Consider the following 21,796-nt stretch of genomic DNA (forward strand, 5'->3'; position numbering starts at 1 on the left):
ATATATAGTAGGTTCTATCGTTCTGAACTGCATGAATGAGTTGTGGTCAGTTTCCGGTCACGTGATACGGTGTTGTAGCGTGTTTTAGCTGCGTTAGTTAACTGGGTGTCGCCGAGGAAATAAGGTATGACTGTGCATTCAGGCACAATACTAACTGTTGTTTTCGGACAGCAATGTTTATGTCATCTTTCATATGTATATATTATGGAAACATCTCGTAACACCGACATGTGTACTTTAAATTCCATCACGCGTTCACCTTACCAGCCTTGATCATCTACCGGCTACTTAGCATTAACATTAGCCTAGCAGCTAGCCATCGAGTCTGTAGATAATTGGACATTTGTTGGACAGGTTTTCTTACCTTAAAGTTAACATTATATTTAGGATATCATATAATTTTAATTACCGGTATAAAAACAGTAGTATATTAGTATATTACGCTAACATTTCTAAAACTAGCTCGCAGATCAGGTAATTCAATTCATTGCTTAGCATGACGTTTACCTTAAGTTACCCACTGACAAACATGGTAACGTTAACTTAACCGGTACCAGCAGCTGGGTCCTTCGGATTTGCTTGCACTCGTATGTGGTTGTTTGGCCCTAACGTTAGGTCAACATAACATGACAAGTCCTTACATTACTCCTTGTAAACCATATGAAAATATATTACCCTGCCTCTAAGTTAGCCAGGTAGCGTTAACGGGTAAAATGGGAGGAGGAATTATTACTGTGTTCTTTGAACTACCTCATGTTCTTTGGCAATATGGATCGTATATCTGTTATTTTATTGACACATTTGCCAACGTAGTCTGAGTATCTTATCCGTCAATCTAACTATCTGGGTTAAAAGTCCGAGGTAGACTAACAGCTGCAGGCCTTCCTTATTAATAGACGAGCACCATCCATTGCGGTGGGCTAAATGAGGTGACCTTGTGGACCATGAGTCTAGTACCCTGGAATGTCCATTGCTGTTAAAGGTACTTTCTCTGAAGTTATTATAAAACGTGTTTGCAGGTCTGAACCCTAACCAAATCAATGAGATGGCTGAAAATGGAGTAGACGGTGAAAGAGCACAGCAACGGGCTGGAACCAGAGACAAGCAAAATGGAAATGTCACAGGTTGGCAGAATATTCTTTGAATGATAATTGTCCAGGTAGATGGCCAATTATTAAACATTTGAGGATGACATATTTTATTAAATCTTCAAATCCGTTCACCTGAGTAGGTAGGTACTGAGTAGGAACACAGCATTTCAGGCATTTTGTTGGTGCAATTCTTGGCATTGAGTTGCAGAACAGATGCAGTTAGCCCCCAATTCCCTTATATTTGTAATATAAGCATTACACTGTATGTCTGTTTATCTTACATGATTCTTGATCTGCAAAGTGTCCTGCTTTTCTGAATCAGATTCCTCCCCTCGGGAGAGAAGGCAGCAGGACCGTGAAGAGCGTCTGTCGTTAGTCCTGTGGAAGAGACCAGTCCAAACCCTACAGTATTCATTTCTAGAAACTCTTATCACCTTGAAAGAGTGGACACTGAAGTGAGTAGTGAGCGATTGAAAAGGCTTTAATTTACTTTTTCAGCACTGTGCCCTCAGTGCTGTGAATTAACCGACTTCTGTCTCTTGTCCCATCTACAGATTATGGAATCGAAGACGCATAGTGTTTTTACTCTCGGTACTACTATCTATTCTGCCAATGGCCTACTCTGTAGAAGGAGCACATCAGACGGTAGGGGTGGTTATCTATTGCAAATTCTTAGTTTCTTTCTGGTAATGCGTAATATGACTAACTACAAAGTTTTCTGATGCCTGTTTAAATTTTACAAAGCTGGTCAACCAGTTGGCATGCTGTTTCCAGGTTGTTTGTGTCTGAAATGACATCATTAAATCTGCAGTGCTTGTATTTGAAGTTTGAACAGTATACCAGCACATTAATCGTCAAATTCAGGTTTTGGCCCGGTTTCCCCAGGCATGGATAAAGCCTAATCATTGACTAACATTTTATTTGTAATGGAGATCTTCATTGAAGTTTTAGTCTGGGACCAGGTTCAATCCATGTGTGAGAAACTGCCCCTTTATGTTTACATTCATCCATATAAACCTGGGGTGAAAAATAAACTGTTAACATGATTTTCTCTTGCGTGAGGCTGTATTGCTTTGTTTATTTATTGTGATGTCCTGTTTGTTTATACAGTATATACAGTATATTGAGAAGAAATTCCTGTGGTGTGCCTACTGGGTAGGCTTGGGTATCCTGTCGTCAGTAGGCCTTGGGACAGGGCTGCACACCTTCTTGCTTTACTTGGTAAGGTCATCTGTATCCTGATTATTGCATCTTTTGTGTAACTGTATGTATAATTTGGAGTGTAGTTTGAAAAAGCTAATGCATAATTTGAAGAATAGATATTTCCCAGTTGTTTTGCAGTCTAATCAAGAGTGTACAGACTTTGTCGTTTTCTTAAAATAATTCTTCACCAAATGCACAGTCCACAAGCTTGTCATGTAGTTTCCTTATACCCCATATTTCAACTTTCTCCAGATTACTGAATTTTAAGTTTGGGTATTTGGCTGATGTTTTTATCTAGCCTGGAAAATCCAGACCCTGATGATCTAGAAATATTAAGGGTCTGGCCAAGAACAATGTAATAATGGCCCAACTCGAGGGGCGGAAACAAGCATGCACTGCACGCAATTGGATAACACTAGACCATGTTTACTCTGAATGATTTTTGGACTTAGACGCAATCGGATAACACTACGACCAATGTGTACTGTCCTCCAACGTTGCAGCGCTGTCTTCATTAGTTTAGCTGGTTCACTGGAATGTTGGGGTAAAAGTAACGTGCATCATTGCTCCTTGCCAGAGTGTCTCGCAGAGACAATTCCATTGTGCTCTCGCGAGAACTCTGGATTTCCAGGGTAGTTTTTATCCTGAGCATCCTATAAAATGAATGCACACATTAGAATAAGAATATAAGCAAAAGTAATGATTTAAAAAAGAATGATTGTAGATTACACTGAAAATATGATTTATTACAAGATTATTTATCATAAGAATATATTATATACATGCTTTGCATAATGCATAATTTAAGCACATTCTAGAAATGGATTAACAGCAAATGTACTTGCCTGAGAAAAGTGATGAAAATAAATAAAAATGGTTATTAATTCTTGAGGCATGTTACAACTAATCTATCATAAGAAAAGTTATGCAGTGATGGTGAGATGTTCATGTTTCAATTGTTTTTATCATAGACTGTGTAAGGGGTGCATTTTAGAGAGAAAACTCTCAGGTCACATAGGTCTTCATTAAATTGATAAAGTTATTGACAACATATTTCAGAGAAAAGTAAGATATACAGTGTCATCAGTGTCAGTGCCATATAAAATTGCTGATCAACAATTAGGAGTTGACAAAATGGTTTCTATGGTTTTAATTGTCTTTGTGTGGTTGGTGATGTCAAGTGTAATTTTTGGAATTTGGTCACACTGTTCACCAACATCCTTTTGACGCAAACAAAACTTTGACAGGAAAGAAATGTTTCCTTGTGGCCAAGTCATAAGGCACATTTTTGTGATTGAGAAGAGGTTTCCCTCCCTTCCTGCGGTGTGGTTGTGTCCTCAGTAATGTGACAGACAGGGAAGCGAAAGTGTCCACTTAAACAAGATCTTCCTGATCTTTGCTTACTGTGACCATCTCACAGCCTGGCAAACTGCCATCTTCAGTAATTAACTAATAATAAGATTTTGACAGGTTATTTTATGAAAGATTACTCTATGAAGTACAGAGTAAGCAAATGGTTGATCATGGGAAGTGCTGAAAGTCTATGTTTAGTTTTCACTGCACTCTTTTAATCTTTGAGCTGTGAGAAGTCTGGACAACCCAATAAGCAATAGAAGTAGGTTGCTCACAGGAAAATACCCATAAGGAAAAGAAGAGATTCAAGACATTGATGGCAGTATGAACTAGTTGTATGTGTTAATTTTGAAGAATGGAAAGTTCTATATTGAGAACTGTTCCTCAGATTCTAGATGGAGTGGTGGCACCCCTTGACCTTGTTTATTAGCAGGTTAGAGTGAGCTGAATTCAGTGTCTAGATGACACTGTGTTTATGCAAGTGTGTGTCAGCAAGCACCGAGTTGAACCCTGAAGGTTGATTAGAAGAGGAGGTAAACGGTCCAAACCTCCCCATTCTGGATCTCGTAAACAGGCTTGTCCGGACACATTGGGTGAAGGGCTGGTATAGCATTGTGGTAGTCTGCACATGAGATGATGGGTGCTTTTAAGGAGTTGTGTTGTGTAGTCTGACAGGTAGGGCCTATTCTCTCTCTGATGTTGCACAGCCTTTCATGATGGACACAAATGAGATATGGTCAGTGAGGGTTGGTTAGTACCCCTGATCTCACTGCACATAATGTGAGGGAACATGTCGACTCATCTTGGTGACTTCATGTAGAATCATCAATTCTGTTGTTCATGTGACTCGTTTTGGAGGGGGGTGATGTGTGGGTGTGAGTCTTACTTTGTTGCTCACATGATGAACCCCCCCATGAGCTCATCCCACCTCGCTAACAGCAGTGGTCTTGCAGGACAGAAATACATCTGACCAGAAGGCAGTGCTGAGCCATCACTGAGCGTCTCTCACACACAGGGACCTGCTGTTGCACTTTACGTGGCGACTCCAAACCTGAGCTCTGGAAATACTGTATGTAGACTCAGCAGTGACCTTTTCAGATGGGCTGCTGGTAAACTCCTCTAGTTTGTTGTGGTCTGGCCTTCAAAAACAATTAGTTTGTTTGATGGGAATTATTTATATAATGTGGTGTTTTGTCTACTCATAAGAAGAGTGTGCCAGTAGAGGGGTTCCTGATGTGACAAAGACCTTCCTAAGTGACTTGGTTCACAGAAATGGTTCACATCTGTAATCAGGTTGCAGTCACCATGGCATATTTATAAAGTATTACTTGAGTACAAAGACTCCCCCTGTCATTTCATTCTCATTTTAAATGAAATAAAAATGTGGTCTACATAGTGTCTGCAATTATGTTGGTCTTTGGGGGAGGGTTGAATTTCAAATCAAATTAGAACATAATCTCAATTGGTTGAACCACCACTTCAGTACATGTAGTTTGTTACTTACTGAAGGTAACTTATATGTAGTATGCATGGCATGTGACTCACTTTTAGCAGATGGAGTTTCCTTTAACCCAGCAGCTATCTGTGATCTAGGAAATCCACCATGTGGAAGGACTTGCTCTTTCCTCTATATTTTTGTCTTTTGTGACACTGCATTTACTGTAAGCACACTTCCTTCTCTGGAGGCCCAACTGTGCTGACCAAGACATTCAGCCTTCAGTGGCTCTGCCCAGGCACACAGCACAGTTAAGGGGTGACCCTGTATGCCATTTGTGGGATGATTTTTGAGTTGAGGAATGTTTTGACTGTTTGATTTTATTTTTGTCAAGGATTTTTTGAAGGATTGCCTTTTTCGAGTAGTTCATGGTATGAGCCAAACGTTTTGTCTTGGCCATTTTTAGCCCTCTTGGGTTTTTCCATTTCTTAAATTGCACTATACTTTGACCTTTTACAATGAAACAGCCTGTGTCCCAATACCATGGCGTGAGCCAGCGTCTTAACATGCATTTCCAGTATGTTGTACCTCCCAAGTATTTTGAAAATCTTTGTCCTTAAGACTGCTCAGTTACTCACTGTGAGAAAGGAGTGAATATGTTGCATATCTTAACAGCTCTGTTCCAAGTAACATTAAAAAAGGAAGCGTACAGCTTGATCAGATAAATCAGTGTTTTGTCAGATAAAGCGCTGTCCAATTATTCACTTACTCACTATGCCATATATTGAAACATCTATTGAGTTTGTCACTTATGAATCAGGTGCTAAAACTAACAACAGATTTTGGACACTACATTCCAACTGATGTCAGTAGCTTAGAGAGTACCTGGCTGAACTGCCTAACTTCAGTAAAAAGAATAAAATACTTTTACATGGTAATGGAAATTCATACTTCAACTAAGCGGCAGTGGATATTGGCCATGTTTAAGAGTTTAATGTGCATCTCATCACTCATTCACATTTTGTTGATTCTTCCACTTCACATTAACATTAGTTATGCTAGCCTAGGAAGTAGAATAAAAAGTAATATATATACACACTGCATCGTTCAAAAATGTAGGGACATTGGCTTGTTTTTGCTGCATGATGCGGATGGAGGATTCTTTGATGAAGGCAGAGTTTGAAGTGTACGATTATTACTTTCATTAAAAGTCACTGTTTCGAGCCTTTTAAATGACTACATGTTGTGTTCATTTTGCTATTCAATATTTCCCATTCAAACTGATGAGATTCATGTTTTCATGGAAAAAAAGCCATTTGAAATGTCCCAAAACTTTTGAATGGTATATGGTTGATATAAAAGGTTTCCACCATTGTATCATTCACTCATGTCCAACTAGTGATACAAGCAAATTAGTGAATGGCCAATCTTCTGTGCTATTGAAGGAGTTTGTGGTGCATGTGGGTATTGTATAATACACTGTAGAAAACTACATTTTGAATACTATAACAACATGGCTGTTCCACTGAAGAGTGTACTGTTGAGTGAACAGAGCTTAGTTATTGGGCATCAGATTTTCTTTTCTCCAAAAAAATGACTTAATCATGACTGAATTATATCCATGGCTGCAAAGTCCAGCTGCAAACATAACATGTTCTTATTTGAAAGAAAGGGTCTAGACCAGTGTTTCCCAAACTTTTTTTCTGGGGACCCACTTTTTAAAAATGACAGACCATCGTGACCCATCTCACTTCAAATCTAACATGCAACCTGCATGCAATCATATTGTTTTAGGCCACAGGTTCTCAAACTTTTCTTGGGGGTATTCTTGCATGCTACGCAGTCGTCACTCTTCAGCATATAAGCTGTTCCTATATTTCTAAAGAGAGATGTTGTAGGCTACGTTGCTAGCCTATTTGTGGAGGTTTCTTTATTTGGAAAGTTGAATGCGCATTTTCCTCTGGAGAACGTTTGTTTGTAAGCCGAATACCAAGACTGTGACAATCTTTGTTGTAAAAATGTGAAATGAATATAAGAACAAGAGGCTTTTGCAATAGTCAAAAGATAATGCGCCTTTATTGTAGAGAGGAAAGTGTTTAAAATGTCCATTTAAATAGTAGGCTAATATAATGCACTGTTGAGCGTTTTAAATCCGAAATAATAAGGAATGTGAGGAGGTTGCTATTAACTTTAAAGAGTGCATCTACAATTGAAACTATAGTGTATCTACAGTCTATGACGCAAATTGAATAGCCATGTCCGGTATACGGCTTTAGTTGACTAGATTTTAATCGGTCAAATTGAAGAGCTGGAGTCTGTTAATGTTCGTGCAAATAGGCTGATTCATTTCCCTTGCATTTTGCAACTGCGAGGTCCATGGCAGGCGCCACACAGAAAGGTTTCATTTTGCGAGTGAAATGTCCACGCTGTCCCCTCTGCGACGCGTTCGCCACCCAGTTTCAGAGCTATTCTAAATGCAAAATTGCACAGAGGGACGTGATTGTGGTAAACAAACTATATCCTAATAGAAAACTGATAGCTTTCCTGGCAAAATGGTATAAGTTAGGCCTATTAGACAACATAAAGTGTGCTGACGACCCAAATAAAATCTCCTGCGACCCACGACCCAGTCTTTGGGAAACACTGGTCTAGACAGAGGCACCCTTTGAATGTGCCTCCCTCAAAGGTGGGGTTATGCCTTTGCAGGAGGCTTTTTGTAGGAGGTTCAGGAACTCTGCGTGCCCTGAGCTGTTAGTGGTCTTCAGGGTCACACGTGAAATCCCCACCACATACCATCAAAATGGTGTCAGCCTGGCAGAATGTGGAGCAGTGCAAGAGGATGAACACACACACACACACTTTTTTAATTAACTGCAGAAGACCAACTGAATGGAGGAGTCCCCTTTTGAAGATACATTTGAATGTGAGAGACACCATCTGATTACTGCATACCTACGTGCAAATTATAATCTGAAAATAAAATGGGCGGAAATTATGGCAAATGGGTGTCATGGAGCCACAAACACACAATCAGATGTCTTTTAGGGTTGAGATGCTTTTTACTGCTATAAAACCTATAACTTATTTACAGAGTATGTGTGTGTGTGTGTGTATATATATATATATATATATATATATATATATATATATATATATATATATATATATATATATGTAAGGACCATTTTAGTTTTCTCAAGCCTTACAGGCACTGAGGGGGTCATTTTTCGCACACTTATGCTTTGGTAATGCTAAACCTTTTCCAGATGGTGATGTCTCAGATAGACATTTCATCATCTGGAAAAATTTCCCTGAGGCATACAGCATGCAGGACTTGTGTGGAGGCATCAAACATTTGATGAGTGCCTCCCCATAGTTGAACTCCCCTGCATACTTTTTGCTGACACATTAGTTGACTAGTTGAACAGAGGCTTCCGTGGGCTTGTCAGCCTGTGATGATGGAGCAATAGAATCCTTTAAGTCATCACTCATTTTGTGTTGAAAGATTCCCCCTTGCCAGTCTTTTTTTTCATTCATGTGTATCAACCAACATGTTTCCTTTTGTTATGTCCTCAGGGTCCGCATATAGCCTCTGTCACCCTGGCTGCATATGAGTGTGGCTCAGTCAACTTTCCTGAGCCACCGTATCCCGATCAGATCGTGTGCCCATCAGAGGCAGCACAGGGCGCCGTCACGCTCTGGACCATTATGTCCAAGGTCCGCTTGGAGGCCTGTATGTGGGTGAGTCAGCGCACGCCGGAACTCCACCACACACACACACCACCAAACTATGGCCCTCATTAGGTAGTAAAAAAAAAGATGTGCAGCACATTTACATAGAAACTCCATGTATGCAAACTTTTCAGGCCGTTTTACACAACATTTTTGCTCATAGTTTAACACACACGGTAAGGAATTCACAATGTTTTTTGGTGTGTGTGTATTCAGGGGGCTGGTACGGCCATCGGGGAACTCCCCCCATACTTCATGGCCCGGGCAGCGCGGCTGTCCGGAGCTGAGCCTGATGATGAAGACTACGAGGAATTTGAGGAGATGCTGGGGCAGGCTGAGACAGCCCAGGTGAGCTTACTCCCACTGCCCTGCTCTCACACGCCCCACATAACAGACAGGTCCTCTCTCTCTCTCTCTCTCTCTCTCTCTCTCTCTCTCTTTACGGCTGCGGGTGCTGAATCAGAGCTGCCGCCTTCTGGACTGAACCCAGGCAGAATAAAAAAAGTGGTGAAACATCTGAGGTTTTTCAACTGCAAGACGGGAGGCTGATACAGTAGTTTCAGTCGGGAGAACAAAGCACAGGGGCTTTTGCTCACTGATGCATCACATCAAAGGCTGAATGCTCAATGTCATGGAATGTCTCTGAGCAAAGACGGTAGAGAGACAATAGGTGGGATGGAGGCAACAGTTTATTGGTGTCTGCAAAGAGCAGCTACACATGTCCCAGTGGAAGGCAGATGAGCTTTTAGACACAAGGCCGTGGGAACTTGATGTCATCCCCCTGAAGATGACACAAGAGGCAGTAAACACATCAAATACACTATCCTAAGCTACTTCCCTTCCCATCGGCCATGTCCCGCTACTGAAGCCCCTCTGTGCTGTGGTTGGCCCAGACTGATCACATGACTTCCCCACAGGGCCCCTCCCCAGACTTCCAGTAAACCCGTTTAAACAGATGGTGACTCAGAGTGCAAAGCTTCCCTTTAATCATAGCCTGTTAGCGGAGACTGGACCCTTGAGGTGCTCTCCTCTTTCTCCGTGAGTGCTTCAGATTGTCAGCTGCTAAACATGAGGCCATATGGACAGTCTGTCCCTCACACAACCCCTTAGCCAGCGTGGGGGGGCCCTTTGTTTCTCCATGGGATTTAGATTAGGCTTGTTTGAGGTGCTGTCAGTTGGTTTCCACAAAAGCCCCATTGATTTGACCCCACCTCTCCTGCTGCATGTCTCATGGCCCCCCTGTAGAGGTCTTGATCATAGCCACTTCAGTAACTACAGGATGTATAGCTGTAAGCTGAGACACATTCCAGCCATACTGCAAGTCCTGATCAGTAGTGCCAGAGTTCATGGTCTTAATGAGAGAGCCATGTGACTGAAGTGGCGGAGGCCATTTTGAATTGCAGGATTGCCATCTATTCCACACTGAAATTATCTCACTTAGAGATGCTGGTCGAGGCCTTTTTTTAGTCTGCAAGTGGTACCTAGTCATCTTGGCATATTTGATTGAAATAGCATTTTTTTCACCGATGCATGCAGTTTAAAAACTTGCACATCATTTTAAGGCTTTTGTTTAAACTAGAAATAGAATACAGCATTTTACAGCTGTGTGTGTTCTTGTTTTAAATCCGAGGGTGTATGACTGCATAAGGACTTTGCTTCTTAAACCACTCAATTGTTTTAACCATCATTTCTTGTCATTCTAGTCTTGGCTGCTAAATTACAAGAAATGTTGCATAATTTAGCATAATTTTTTGAGAAAACGTTTCCCCTTCAATTTACATGTGCACATTTATAAAGAATGTAAAAATAAATGCAAATATATAATTACATTTACAGATACACATATGATTTTTATTGTTGTGATCTTGCATCTATGTATTTCTTTTTCCACTTTCATACTTTAACTTGCCTTCATGAAGCAGTTCACTATGCCATGTACATTTACTTGTATTCTTTCAGCAGACATGTTTTAGAAATTAAATTGCCTTGCTTTGTCCATCATCTTTTTAGGACTTTGTAACAAGAGCAAAACTAGCTGTACAGAACATGGTCCAGAGAGTGGGCTTCTTTGGAATTCTTGGTTGTGCATCTGTAAGTACATGCTCCTTATTAAGCATGACTGCTTATTCCATTGATTGGGTTAGCATAATGGGCTCATGAGAATATAATGTAATCCTTCTGATCATCATATATCTGTAGATACTTGTTGAAATGAAATTTCAGATACTGAATCAAGCAAATTTACTTGAAGGCTTTGAGTGTATTATAAACTTGCATCTCACTTGTCCTTTCGGTAGATTCCCAACCCCCTGTTTGATCTTGCTGGAATCACATGTGGTCATTTTCTGGTACCTTTCTGGACCTTCTTTGGAGCAACTCTCATAGGGAAAGCAATTATCAAGATGCACATCCAGGTAAGGGTATCTCTGGCCCATTCAGTTTTCAAAACTTGATGCAATAGAAGTTATTTAAGACTTACAGTACATTGTCTGTGGTAGATTTGGTGTCCGTTTTACAAAATGGTATTAGTGTTTTCGTGATGCTCTAAAATGGTGAGTGGAATTCCTCGCTTACAGTAATTTCCCAACTATTAGGCAAGGTTTATACATTGATTTAGCAAAATTTCTTCAGCTATGAGGTTAATACACAGGGGCAGTTAATATGGTATTAATATGGTTTTGTTTTTTGCCTTACTGTACTACTGGAAATGACTGTACTTTTAGAAACCCATTAGATATTGTAGATTATTTATAATAGGAACAGTGCTGGTGGTTGGTTAATGGTGAATGGTCTGTGGTTGAAGATTATCTTTTGTATTGATGATCTTTTGGGCAAGTCTGCCTGCTGGTGGTCTTGTTAATGTCAGGATGTGAGTGAAAAGAAAACAATTGTCTTAAAATAAGTCCACAAAAAAAAAGCGACTAAACCCAGATTTAAATTGTTAAATCGCGTTTAAAGGTTATCCGTGCCCTTTTGTTTAAAGACTCGCCATACAAATGAGATGGAATGTATTTGGACTGAGCACTTCAAACCAGGATCTCCCGTGATGGGGGGTATCTTTGCTTTGCTTGTTGAGCCCACACCAGTGGCTGACTAATCACACTCCAGACTGTGAAAATGCAACTCTAACCATCAAAGCAGTCCAGACACGCACACACACGCACACACACAGACACACACAGTGTGACCTGCGCCAGGCCGCCATCTCACAGGCTTCCGCTGCTCTCTCAGAGGCCTGTGTGTGTGTGTGTGTGTGTGTGTGTGCGTGCGCCCCCAGGCCTGTTTTGTCATTTCCTCTCTTTGGCTGGCAGGCTTGTCTCGTGCAGAATGTTGTCCCCTCCAGCCATGCTTGTCTCAAGCTTACATTGTTTGCCTCTATCAGAATAATAATCCTTACTGTTGAATCACTGTCTGAGGCCCTATGTCTACATCTTGTCTTTTTTCTCCCACAGAAACTCTTTGTTATCATAACCTTCAGCAAGCATATAGTGGAGCAGATGGTGTCACTTTTGGGGTGAGTAATCACTGTTCTCACAAAGGGAGCATTTTTGTTGGTAAAAACCTCATAGTTTTTGCATATGACAGCCAGATATATCAACTAAATTCATCAGAAATTATAGAATGGGTTTACCCCAGGTAATCTTATTGTAATTATGGTTAAACTTGTGCTCTGGAGTTCATTATGCATATCAGTCATTCTCTGGGATGCCTGGATGGAAATTATAGCATTATACCACATCAAGTGAGAATAGTCATTCAATTTGACATCATCCATAATCATTATTTGGCATGAATCTTTGCCAACACAAGCTCTGAAGCAGAAAATCTATTTAGTGTATGAGTGTATGAGAACATAAATCACTTACCGGTAAGTGTCTGAGAGGCAGTGATCAGGGTTCAGATCATCCGTTGGAAGCTGACTACTAGTTACTCAGCACTCGAGTGTTGGTCCACTTGAGTGGGAATGACGTTGGTATCGATTGATGCTTTGGTCATCTTAATCTTGTGTATTGGCATGGTCATTTTTTAAACCCTCAAATATATACTATAAATAAAATGTTAAATAAATCACATTTATTAAATACATGAGGAAGCCTGGGTCATTCCATATGTGGGAAATTAGGATATCTAAATGTGTGATTATTTGTGTAATTTAGTAGTAGGCATGTTTATAATATAATACATCACACCTCATTTGTAGTGAAACCATACCATAGCCTGTATGTATAATGTGTTATTTATGTATTTATCGGGTATTAAAATATCTGGATAGGACTACAGGTTAATTTCCCTCATCTGAACTGGAAGTGCACGGTTTTGTCTTGAACTGATATGCATGTCTTTTGGCATACCTCAAACTTTACTTTCAGGAGAATGTTGTGGAGTTCACACATGCTTTTGTGATTTATTTAGTCAGAGTAAATGGTAGAATGGTAGAGAAATGATAGAGCAATCCTTTGTCAATGCATGTTTACCTATTACAGGTTTCCTCTATTTGAATTTTGTAAGGAGGGAATAAAAAAAAAAACCTTAATAAAATACATAATGATTTTAGATTTGTATACTCTACAGGAAGGATTTTCTGGTGACAAAACTGGGTGTGTCACAGATCCATCATAGATGCTAGGACATTGCAACACATACAAAGCTTTTTCCCGCATGACTCACTCTTTTCATCAGTTTGCTCATTTTTTACAATTTAGAAGTCAAAAATGTATTTGTTTCACAATTACTAAAATAATGTGCCTTTAAATTATCTGGACAAAAGAAGGCTCAGAGGCTGCATACTCAGGATATCCAAAGCTTATATAAATATAAAATTAGTGAAAAGGCTGTAAATATCTGAACAATTGTACTTTCACAAAATATAATGCTATATTATATTGTAGCACACTGATAGCATGTTAGATGATGGTAAAAAATGACAGCAGGAATCTCTAAGTTTGACGCAAGATGATGCATTTTGTTGACTTATTTCTGCTGTTAACTAAGACATTGTTGGTTCAAACCTCATGCACTGTGGTGACGGGGATGAACCAACAGCCTGTGGGGTGGATGGCATCACTACCCGGGACATAGTAGTCACTGCCTCAACTAAGTCACTTCTAAGTTTTCTAAGTTCCTAAGTCTCAAGTTTTTATTATAAATACAACAACACATATTTTACGAATTATGGCTATTTTTCCAGACATTTCAGTAGGAGATATGAGACATGGAATCCATAGAAATAAACTAGGTATACAGTTTGACTGATAATGTTTTTGGGATGCCTCAGCATTGAGTCACAGATGTCTTACATTTAAGTTTTTTTCATAATCACTGAAGTGTGAATATACTTGAAATGGATGGAGTAGGAACAAATTCAGGTGGTATGTCAGACTTACTTTCTGATAAAATTGGACGGTCTGGTTATGATGAAGTGAAATGATTTCTTTTTGACTGACCTAATATGCCACTTTAGTCTTCCATGTACCCACACATGAGTTGAGTAAGACTCAAATGTGCTTTTCTCAGTTACATCACGGTTGTGAGTAGATGGTGTTCTAGTATGATATACATGACGGAAACACATAGTATCAGATACAGTACACAGGCAAATGAGTCAGATAGCGTTTGAGTTACAGCTATTGAAACCACATTGACCACCTCGTTTTCATTTAATGCGAACCTGAGACACAAGCGAGAATGTTTACTCATGTTGTGTCTTTGGAGTCAAATAGGTACCTTCAATGCTTTTTCCTTTAAATTGTACCCTATTTGTTAGTGTCTCCAACCATCAATTTCAGTAAATGGAAAGTTCACTGGATATTTTTATCCTATTTGGTGCTCTTATTTTTGCTTACATAAGATGGGGGATCATTTCAGATTAAAATTTTGTGTGTGTGGAAAAGCGCAAATGTCCCTGAGTTAAGAATGTAATCTTTGTAGAGGTCTGAGATTCAGACAGTATCTGTATGACAGTGGTGCAACGATAAGCATTCTGGATAGTGCTGCGGAGTCAGTGGCCTGACTCTGATGATGACAAGAGTCTGACTGAGTCATCTGTTGCCAAGAAGTGCCTTATTTTGCAGCAATATTAAAATGTAATATGTCGATGAATGAACATACTCATCAAATGCAGCATGGCTACAGATAGGTTTCTACATGACTGGCTATGATGCCATTGCACATTCTGAGGGATTTTGATAGTATTACTTATTTTGAAAATGAAAGGGTAACTTGTTGGGTTTATTTTGGGTTATTGTCTGAATTTGAGGCTAGTGTGTCAATTGTCATCTTTATCTTTTGTTTGAAATTGGTTCCTAATATGGGCTCTGTTGGTATTGGAGGGTCACGCCTGCCCTCATCTGGGTGGTGCCTGGCTCTTCCTATAAGGCAACGATGACACAAGAACGACTCACTTCCCCATTAATTGGCTGAAACCAGTCGTCACAGGAACCTCTGAGTTATAAGTGAGGGCTTCTTAGAGCTCAGTCAGCAGTGGCCTCGGCACAGCAGTAGGAGTGGGACCTGGGGAAGAAGACACTCTTGGCTCCCAGAGATGTTCTGGATCTTTTATTCACCCTTTGTTGCTCCTGGGGTTCGGCTTGGGTAAGTGGTGATTCACATTCTTTTCCCCCTCTCCACAGGGCTATTCCAGGGTTCGGTCCATCCCTTCAGAAGCCTTTCCAGGAGTATCTGGAGGCCCAGAGACTCAAGCTGCACCATCGGGCTGGAGAGGGCACTCCTGCGGTAAGTTCAGGCCTGTCTTTTGTCTGGCAGGGAAGCGCTCATGGACAAAGAGAGCTCAGCAGCTTGTGTTTGTCTTATTAAGGTTCCCTTGTCTAGGCTATCAGCTTTAGCATATTAGTTATAAGTATGGGTGAGTTTCAGTTTTCATTCAGCTTCACCTGCGGTCAGTGTTCAAAAACAAGGAATAGAAAAAGGCCAAGGCTGAGCATGGGGAAGCTCTTGAACCAAGCTGAAGAGCTGCCTTTCTTGCTAGTTTTCCTTTTTCCAGTCAGACCATGCCCTATGTTGGGAATTCTCTGATTAGTCTCTAAGCACAGTATTATAGGCAGTTCTTTGTGAGCCAAGTCTTTGGGAGATTTTTGAATACTAAGAGCTGTTCCTACTTCCTTGTCTACACAGGGAGAGAACTGGCTGTCCTGGGTGTTTGAGAAAGTCGTCCTCATCATGGTCTGCTACTTCATCATCTCAATCATTAACTCTATGGCACAAAGCTATGCTAAACGTATCCAAAAGAAGTCCTGTGATGAGAAAACCAAGTGAAAGACTCATACTAACAAGTCCTGCTATCATCAGGAAGCTTAAAAAAATAATGCTAAAAAAGAAAAAAAACGTTTTTGTAAGAAGCTCAAACCGGCAAACGAGGGCCTACTCCATGTGTGCTTATTTTTCTGACATTGGGTCCCCTAAGTTTCTGCAGCCGTTTCTTCAGCTGTCTGTCAGGTGAGTGGGTGATTGTATGATTTACACATTAAATGTTCTACTCATTATCGTCTTATCAGGACCTTGCAGACTAGCATAGGCAGCAGTTCACTAAAGGTGTTGCCTTATGCCTTATGCAACGATGGGGATGATGCTTCTATTGAAGTGAAAACAGATCTTAATCACTAGATTGATTTTATTTAATTTCTGTGCATAACTGTGTGAAGGGTTAGGTGTTGGTTCTATGTGTATGGGAATGACTTAATGTGGAATGATGGGTTGTTAGGTTATTTTCTCTGTTATTGTCATTGTTTATAATTGTTCATCAAAGATAGCAATATTAAATCCGGTCAACGTGGTATTTTACCATTTTTGCACATTGTGTAAATAGTTATCATTTTTTGACACAATTGACATGCATTTTGATGTGTGAACAGAATTAAAATCTTAACGCATAAGAAGTACCCATAGTGACTATACCTAATAAATATCTTATATGGCCATTTTAATATGTACAGTTAAAACTTAACATGTTACCAGATTCTATAAAACTGCCTCAATCTGTCTTGTTTCACTGTCTGGAATTATTGTTTCTAATAAAGATTATTTGTAGAAATACAGTTGAACTGGAACTATTCATGTAAGGTGTAGTCTTTGCAGTAGAAATAAAATGTGTGTAAAAAACCTAGACATAATTGGTCAGTGGGGAGATTCAATATCCCTGTTTTCCATGGAACTTTTCATGATGCTCATAGTGGAATTGAGAGGTAAGTATTGCAAGTGGTTGTCGTTTGGTTATGTATGTAAAAGGAACTTGTACAAAGTATTGTAATTTAATGTATAATGTGCTAATCTGTTGTATGTGTTTTGATAGAAATGTCAGTTTGGTAGCAAGGTTTAACATCATATTGAAGTTCTTTGTTTGGGATTTCTACAGAGTTCTTTGTTTGGCATCCCATTCAGTCAGATAGCTTATCAGACTGGTGTTGGCTGTGCTATGATGTCAACAACGGTCTGTAAGCCGTCTGAAGTTTCGGGTTTGATCATCAGCCTAAACGTATCTAATTCCTTACGGCATATTAATATTATAAAATGTAGCAATGGCTATTTCATGTCTAATGCTATTTAACCAAGATTTTCTTATTCAAATTAATCTTTTTAACAGTAATTACTACTTTGCATACCACTAAGTACCTCTATCTTTGGATACCACACATGATTTAGTGGGCAGTTGTCACATGTATTACCAATAAAGATGTTGAAATAGCAATGTGGAGTTGTCGTTTTAATAAACCTGAACAAGATTTTTCAGATGCTGACATCTGCCTTACATGTGCACAACTCGATGGGATCTTGTCCAGTCCTTATTTGAATGAGCTTTTTTGTTTTTTTCTTCAGTTGACGTATAGGGCTTAAATAGGCTTTACCTACCTGAAAATGCATGGTCTTTAAATGACAAAATATAATATAGCTTTTTATTTCTTCAGACAAACAAACGTGGCAAAACTTACATTGAGATATATAAATTAATCATACATTAAAGAAACTCATTCCATGGGCTTGCACATCTAACATAAATATTACACACATCTCATTATACTCTTAAGCCAAAGTAGTCGTTAAAAGTTTTTCTGTGATGTAGACGGAAACAACATATAACAAAGTATGACTGCCAATTTCCCCAAACCTGCTGAGTGTGTTTCTCAGAGCTGTGAGTAACTGGAGATGACCTGCTCCAAAACTGTGAAACTGTCCAGGAAGTCCTCCTCTGAGATACCAAATTTCATGTACTGGTGGATGTAGGCTCTGTTTAACAAAAAAGTCACATGGATATATACCTGGTAGATATCCATGATATCCCAGTCCGACACTCCTGTAAGCGGGTGGTGGTTTTAGAATCAAATGCTACACCACTGTTCCCACAGTACTTTGCTTTGCATCTCCTCCCAATAATCACTACAAAGGCCAACTATAGTTGCCTGGGTGCCTTTAAAAAGTTAAAGCGTTTCTCTGGATGTTTATACATCAGTGCACAAGAAAACCAATCATTTTGCATTTTTCATTTACAAAGATCATTCAGAAACAACTGAATTGCTGAGCTGATTTCATAAGAATTGGAGAGCCACATTGGCCTGTTGAGAGCATCTCACAACAGCAATTTCTACCCACGGTTTTCATCCACTGCACAACCTGCTCTTGTGCTCTACTCCAACAACCCACGCATACCTGGACAAACACACTCAACTCACACACAGCGCCTACTTGGTTGTGTAATCTTTTATATGATTGGTCAAATCTCTCCCACTGGCCCTAAAATAAGATTCCAAAGGGAATTAGGAGAATTGTGTTTCTCGCTCATACACACACACACACACTCAATCCTACTGAGGGTGTAAGGTGATATGTCTACATGCAAGAAAGTGGACGAGCCCGGAGACCAAAACTGAACACTTACTGTAGTGGTCGTGAAATGTCAAATACAGACAATACACCAGAGTTCATTACAGAAATGTACCATTTAGCAGAAACAGAAATACATTTGTTAAATTTAGCAGAAACATTCCAATTTCATGTAAAATGGCTAGCATGAATGAAAAAAATAAGTTAGATTTTCCTTTTGTATGCCTTGGAGTACACTGCAAACCTATGGAAACCTCACCTGGAAGCAAACATGTTCCATGCCTTCCCCACCACGCTGTTCAAGGGCCCCAGTAAGGACTGGCTATTGCTGACCAGGGTTGCTGACTTCTCATAACCATTGAAGGGAACAGCAGAACTCCAAGAGCTGAAGGCACTTTCAACTGGCAGCCAGGGTACATAAAGTGCTGGATCTTTAAAACCACCTGGTGCCAAAAAGAACAAAAAGGGTTTGGTTAGACACGAAAGAAACATTTTATAAATTATATTTTCATTTCTTTCTTATGATTAAAGCACTAAGAGCTAACTACCAGAAAGACATGAAAGGTGACTACGAACAATGACACTGGTAAAAGCTTGGTTATACAGTTGACAATGACGTGCTGTGAAAACATGTTGGTCCGTCCTGGACCACAGAACGACCCAGTACATTGCCTGGGTGGTCAGGTATGATATGTCTAACCATCCTTGTACTATCAAACTGAATTTTGAAGATGATACCACAACACCAGCCCCTATAGAGGCTGGATGTGACTGACCATATTCCTTCTGGGTCTAGCGAGTGTTGTCTGCTGTATGGTTATAAGCTACAGTGAAAGCCTTTTTATTTTGACCTACACATTCACACCCAAGACTTTATCCAGATTATGCACTCAAAGCAAAGCTGATGAAGCTATAGCCCATTTTTGACTGCAACCTACCTATTTCAGCACTTGCCACATCTTTTCCTCGTAATATTAGGAGGTTTGCCAAAGATCTGTTGAAGCCCAGCTCCCTAGTGGGCCTTCCTCTGTCAGACCTGCTCACAGATGGTGCTCTCACGGTCCAGTCAATACCTGAAAGACGAACTCCAGGTTTAATGAATTGTCCTCTAGCTGTATTCAGCAGTCCTGGTTCTGCTATATTAAAAGGTAATTATGCTACGCAGATCTAAACAAAGAGGAGACCTCTCACCTTCCTCCATCCTGGCATTAGCAATAAGCATCTGGCGCAGATGTTTGAGCAGGCCAGGCCAGTTGAACACACTGTAAGCCAGAGATGTACTAGACATTTGGGGGATGTTTTGGAGGCTCAACAATTTGTATTCTGGATGATTCACCAGTGAACTCATGAATTCACCTAAGCCAAGAGAAAGAAAGCAGTATATAGTTAACATGCTGCAGATCATCTTGAATTTCCCCATGGGGATCAATAAAGTATCTATCTATCTATCTATCTATATGGCACAGGTCAATTCATATATTATGATGAAATGTTTGTAAATATAGCAAGGCCACTAACCAATGGGATTCCTACTGTAACGTGAGGAGCTGGCAGTGTATACAGGTTGCAGCACACTACCCAGATGGTGGGTGATGACTTTGTTAACGTCATTGAAGGAGATGTGTTTGATATTCATGAGCTGAGCACAGATTTTATGCACTGTGTCATTTTCATGCACCAGAATAGCATCAGAGAACTGGTACAGATGAGACAGTGTGAGGACTGAGTTGTAATTTTGGACTATCACCTAAACAAAGAGAAAAGAGAACAGATGAAGACAAATATTACTTTCATTAGTTAACCTACGCTGACACAAAACAGTGTAAGTAGGGGTGTAGTGGTAAAATAAGAGGTGGGTAAACTGAACACTGTGATCACGGTAAGGTTGACTATGCCATGGGGTATGTTTGATGATGGTGGAGGTTATTGTCTAATGTTTATAACAATACTAGTGCTATTAAATGGTTCCTAGTGTTGATGAGTGTACATATTAATACGGTGTTATTTTTCAATGCTAAAAGTTGCAATTGGTGAATAAACTCTTTTGAGAAGTGGATAAACTCTAATAAGAGGTGGATAAACTATGAAACTATGAAATTTCAGAGGTGAATAAACTGCATTTACTTGCATTTAGCCTCCACTACAGCCTTGAGTGTAAAGATTACCAGTACTTAGTTTATTTCAATCTAATGCAAGACTGCTTTACAAAATGTATATCTTACAAGACTGTTTTACATTACCTCCCCAGTGTTATAAGGCCAAGTGACATGATTGAGAATGGAAGTATGGGGGTACATGTCCCGTAGGCACTGGGTGATGTAGGTTCCCATGCCAGACCCCGTGCCTCCTGCCAAGCTCATCATGGTGAGAATGCCCGACAGGCGGTCACACTGCTCCACTTCTTTGCGCACAAGATCTTGGACAACTTCTTTATGTTTTGGCCCATGCAAAGAAAACCTGTAAGACAAATCTTACAGTCTCAGGTAGGTCTACTGTTGACACTCACATTTGTAAATCGGTGTTCAGGGCTCATCTCTATCTTAACCACCACTCACCCATTTGCCCAATTGTTTCCAGAGCCCTGTTTCTGACAGAAGTGTGCATTGTCTCCATATCTCCACTTCCCATATTTGGCTGCTTTAGCAATGGTCTGACAAATCACTTTAGGCTCCATGTCAATAAGTATCGCACGGGCTGTGAGGTCTAAAGGTAAGACAAAATATGGTTAAGTCAAATGTAAATAATGTATTTTCATACATAGATAGCTGAACCCCTGAGCTTGTGTAGTTTTAACAGTTCGGTAGGCCTACCTTTTGAGGGTCCCTCTCTAAAGAACCGCTCATGACCGCAATCCTTGTACAGTTTATCTTTGGCGTTATTGGAATCATTGCAAAGGACACTGAAGAACTCCTGGCCAACTTGATTTCCACACTGTCCCAACTGCACTGTCACCACAGACATTGCCGTTTAGGTTGGTCAACGTCAAACGTAAGTAAACAGACAACAGTCACGCAACGTGCCATTTAAGAAATTAACGACTTAAAAACATTCCAAGATAAACAGTGTGAAAACATATTTTCCTCTCATTATCTCTTTCCTTATGTTACTGGATTCGAACGATTCGAACACCCGCCGTCAACAAAATGTTACC

At 40.0% G+C, this 21,796-nt stretch overlaps 2 protein-coding genes across 2 annotated transcripts; one reads left to right on the plus strand and one right to left on the minus strand.

The window, feature by feature from the left end:
• Window positions 1-45: 45 nt before the first annotated feature.
• On the plus strand, window positions 46-16,865 carry vmp1 (vacuole membrane protein 1). The gene is made up of 12 exons (XM_048264885.1): window positions 46-124; window positions 1,020-1,124; window positions 1,414-1,546; window positions 1,646-1,736; window positions 2,202-2,312; window positions 8,659-8,823; window positions 9,031-9,162; window positions 10,825-10,905; window positions 11,112-11,228; window positions 12,267-12,328; window positions 15,444-15,546; window positions 15,946-16,865. Exons 2-12 carry the CDS (start codon window positions 1,046-1,048, stop codon window positions 16,084-16,086), a joined length of 1,215 nt encoding a protein of 404 aa, XP_048120842.1. The 5' UTR covers window positions 46-124; window positions 1,020-1,045; the 3' UTR covers window positions 16,087-16,865.
• Window positions 16,866-17,706: 841 nt separating this feature from the next.
• Window positions 17,707-21,796, minus strand: tubd1 (tubulin, delta 1). Its single transcript, XM_048264886.1, has 8 exons — window positions 21,456-21,796; window positions 21,201-21,348; window positions 20,886-21,102; window positions 20,164-20,392; window positions 19,837-20,001; window positions 19,584-19,718; window positions 18,905-19,088; window positions 17,707-18,051 (listed from the first exon to the last, which is right to left on the minus strand). The coding sequence occupies exons 1-8, from the start codon at window positions 21,604-21,606 to the stop codon at window positions 17,949-17,951; spliced, it is 1,332 nt and encodes a 443-aa protein (XP_048120843.1). The 5' UTR covers window positions 21,607-21,796; the 3' UTR covers window positions 17,707-17,948.

The sequence above is a fragment of the Alosa alosa genome, chromosome 15, assembly GCF_017589495.1.
Source record: "Alosa alosa isolate M-15738 ecotype Scorff River chromosome 15, AALO_Geno_1.1, whole genome shotgun sequence".
Lineage (NCBI taxonomy): Eukaryota > Metazoa > Chordata > Actinopteri > Clupeiformes > Clupeidae > Alosa > Alosa alosa.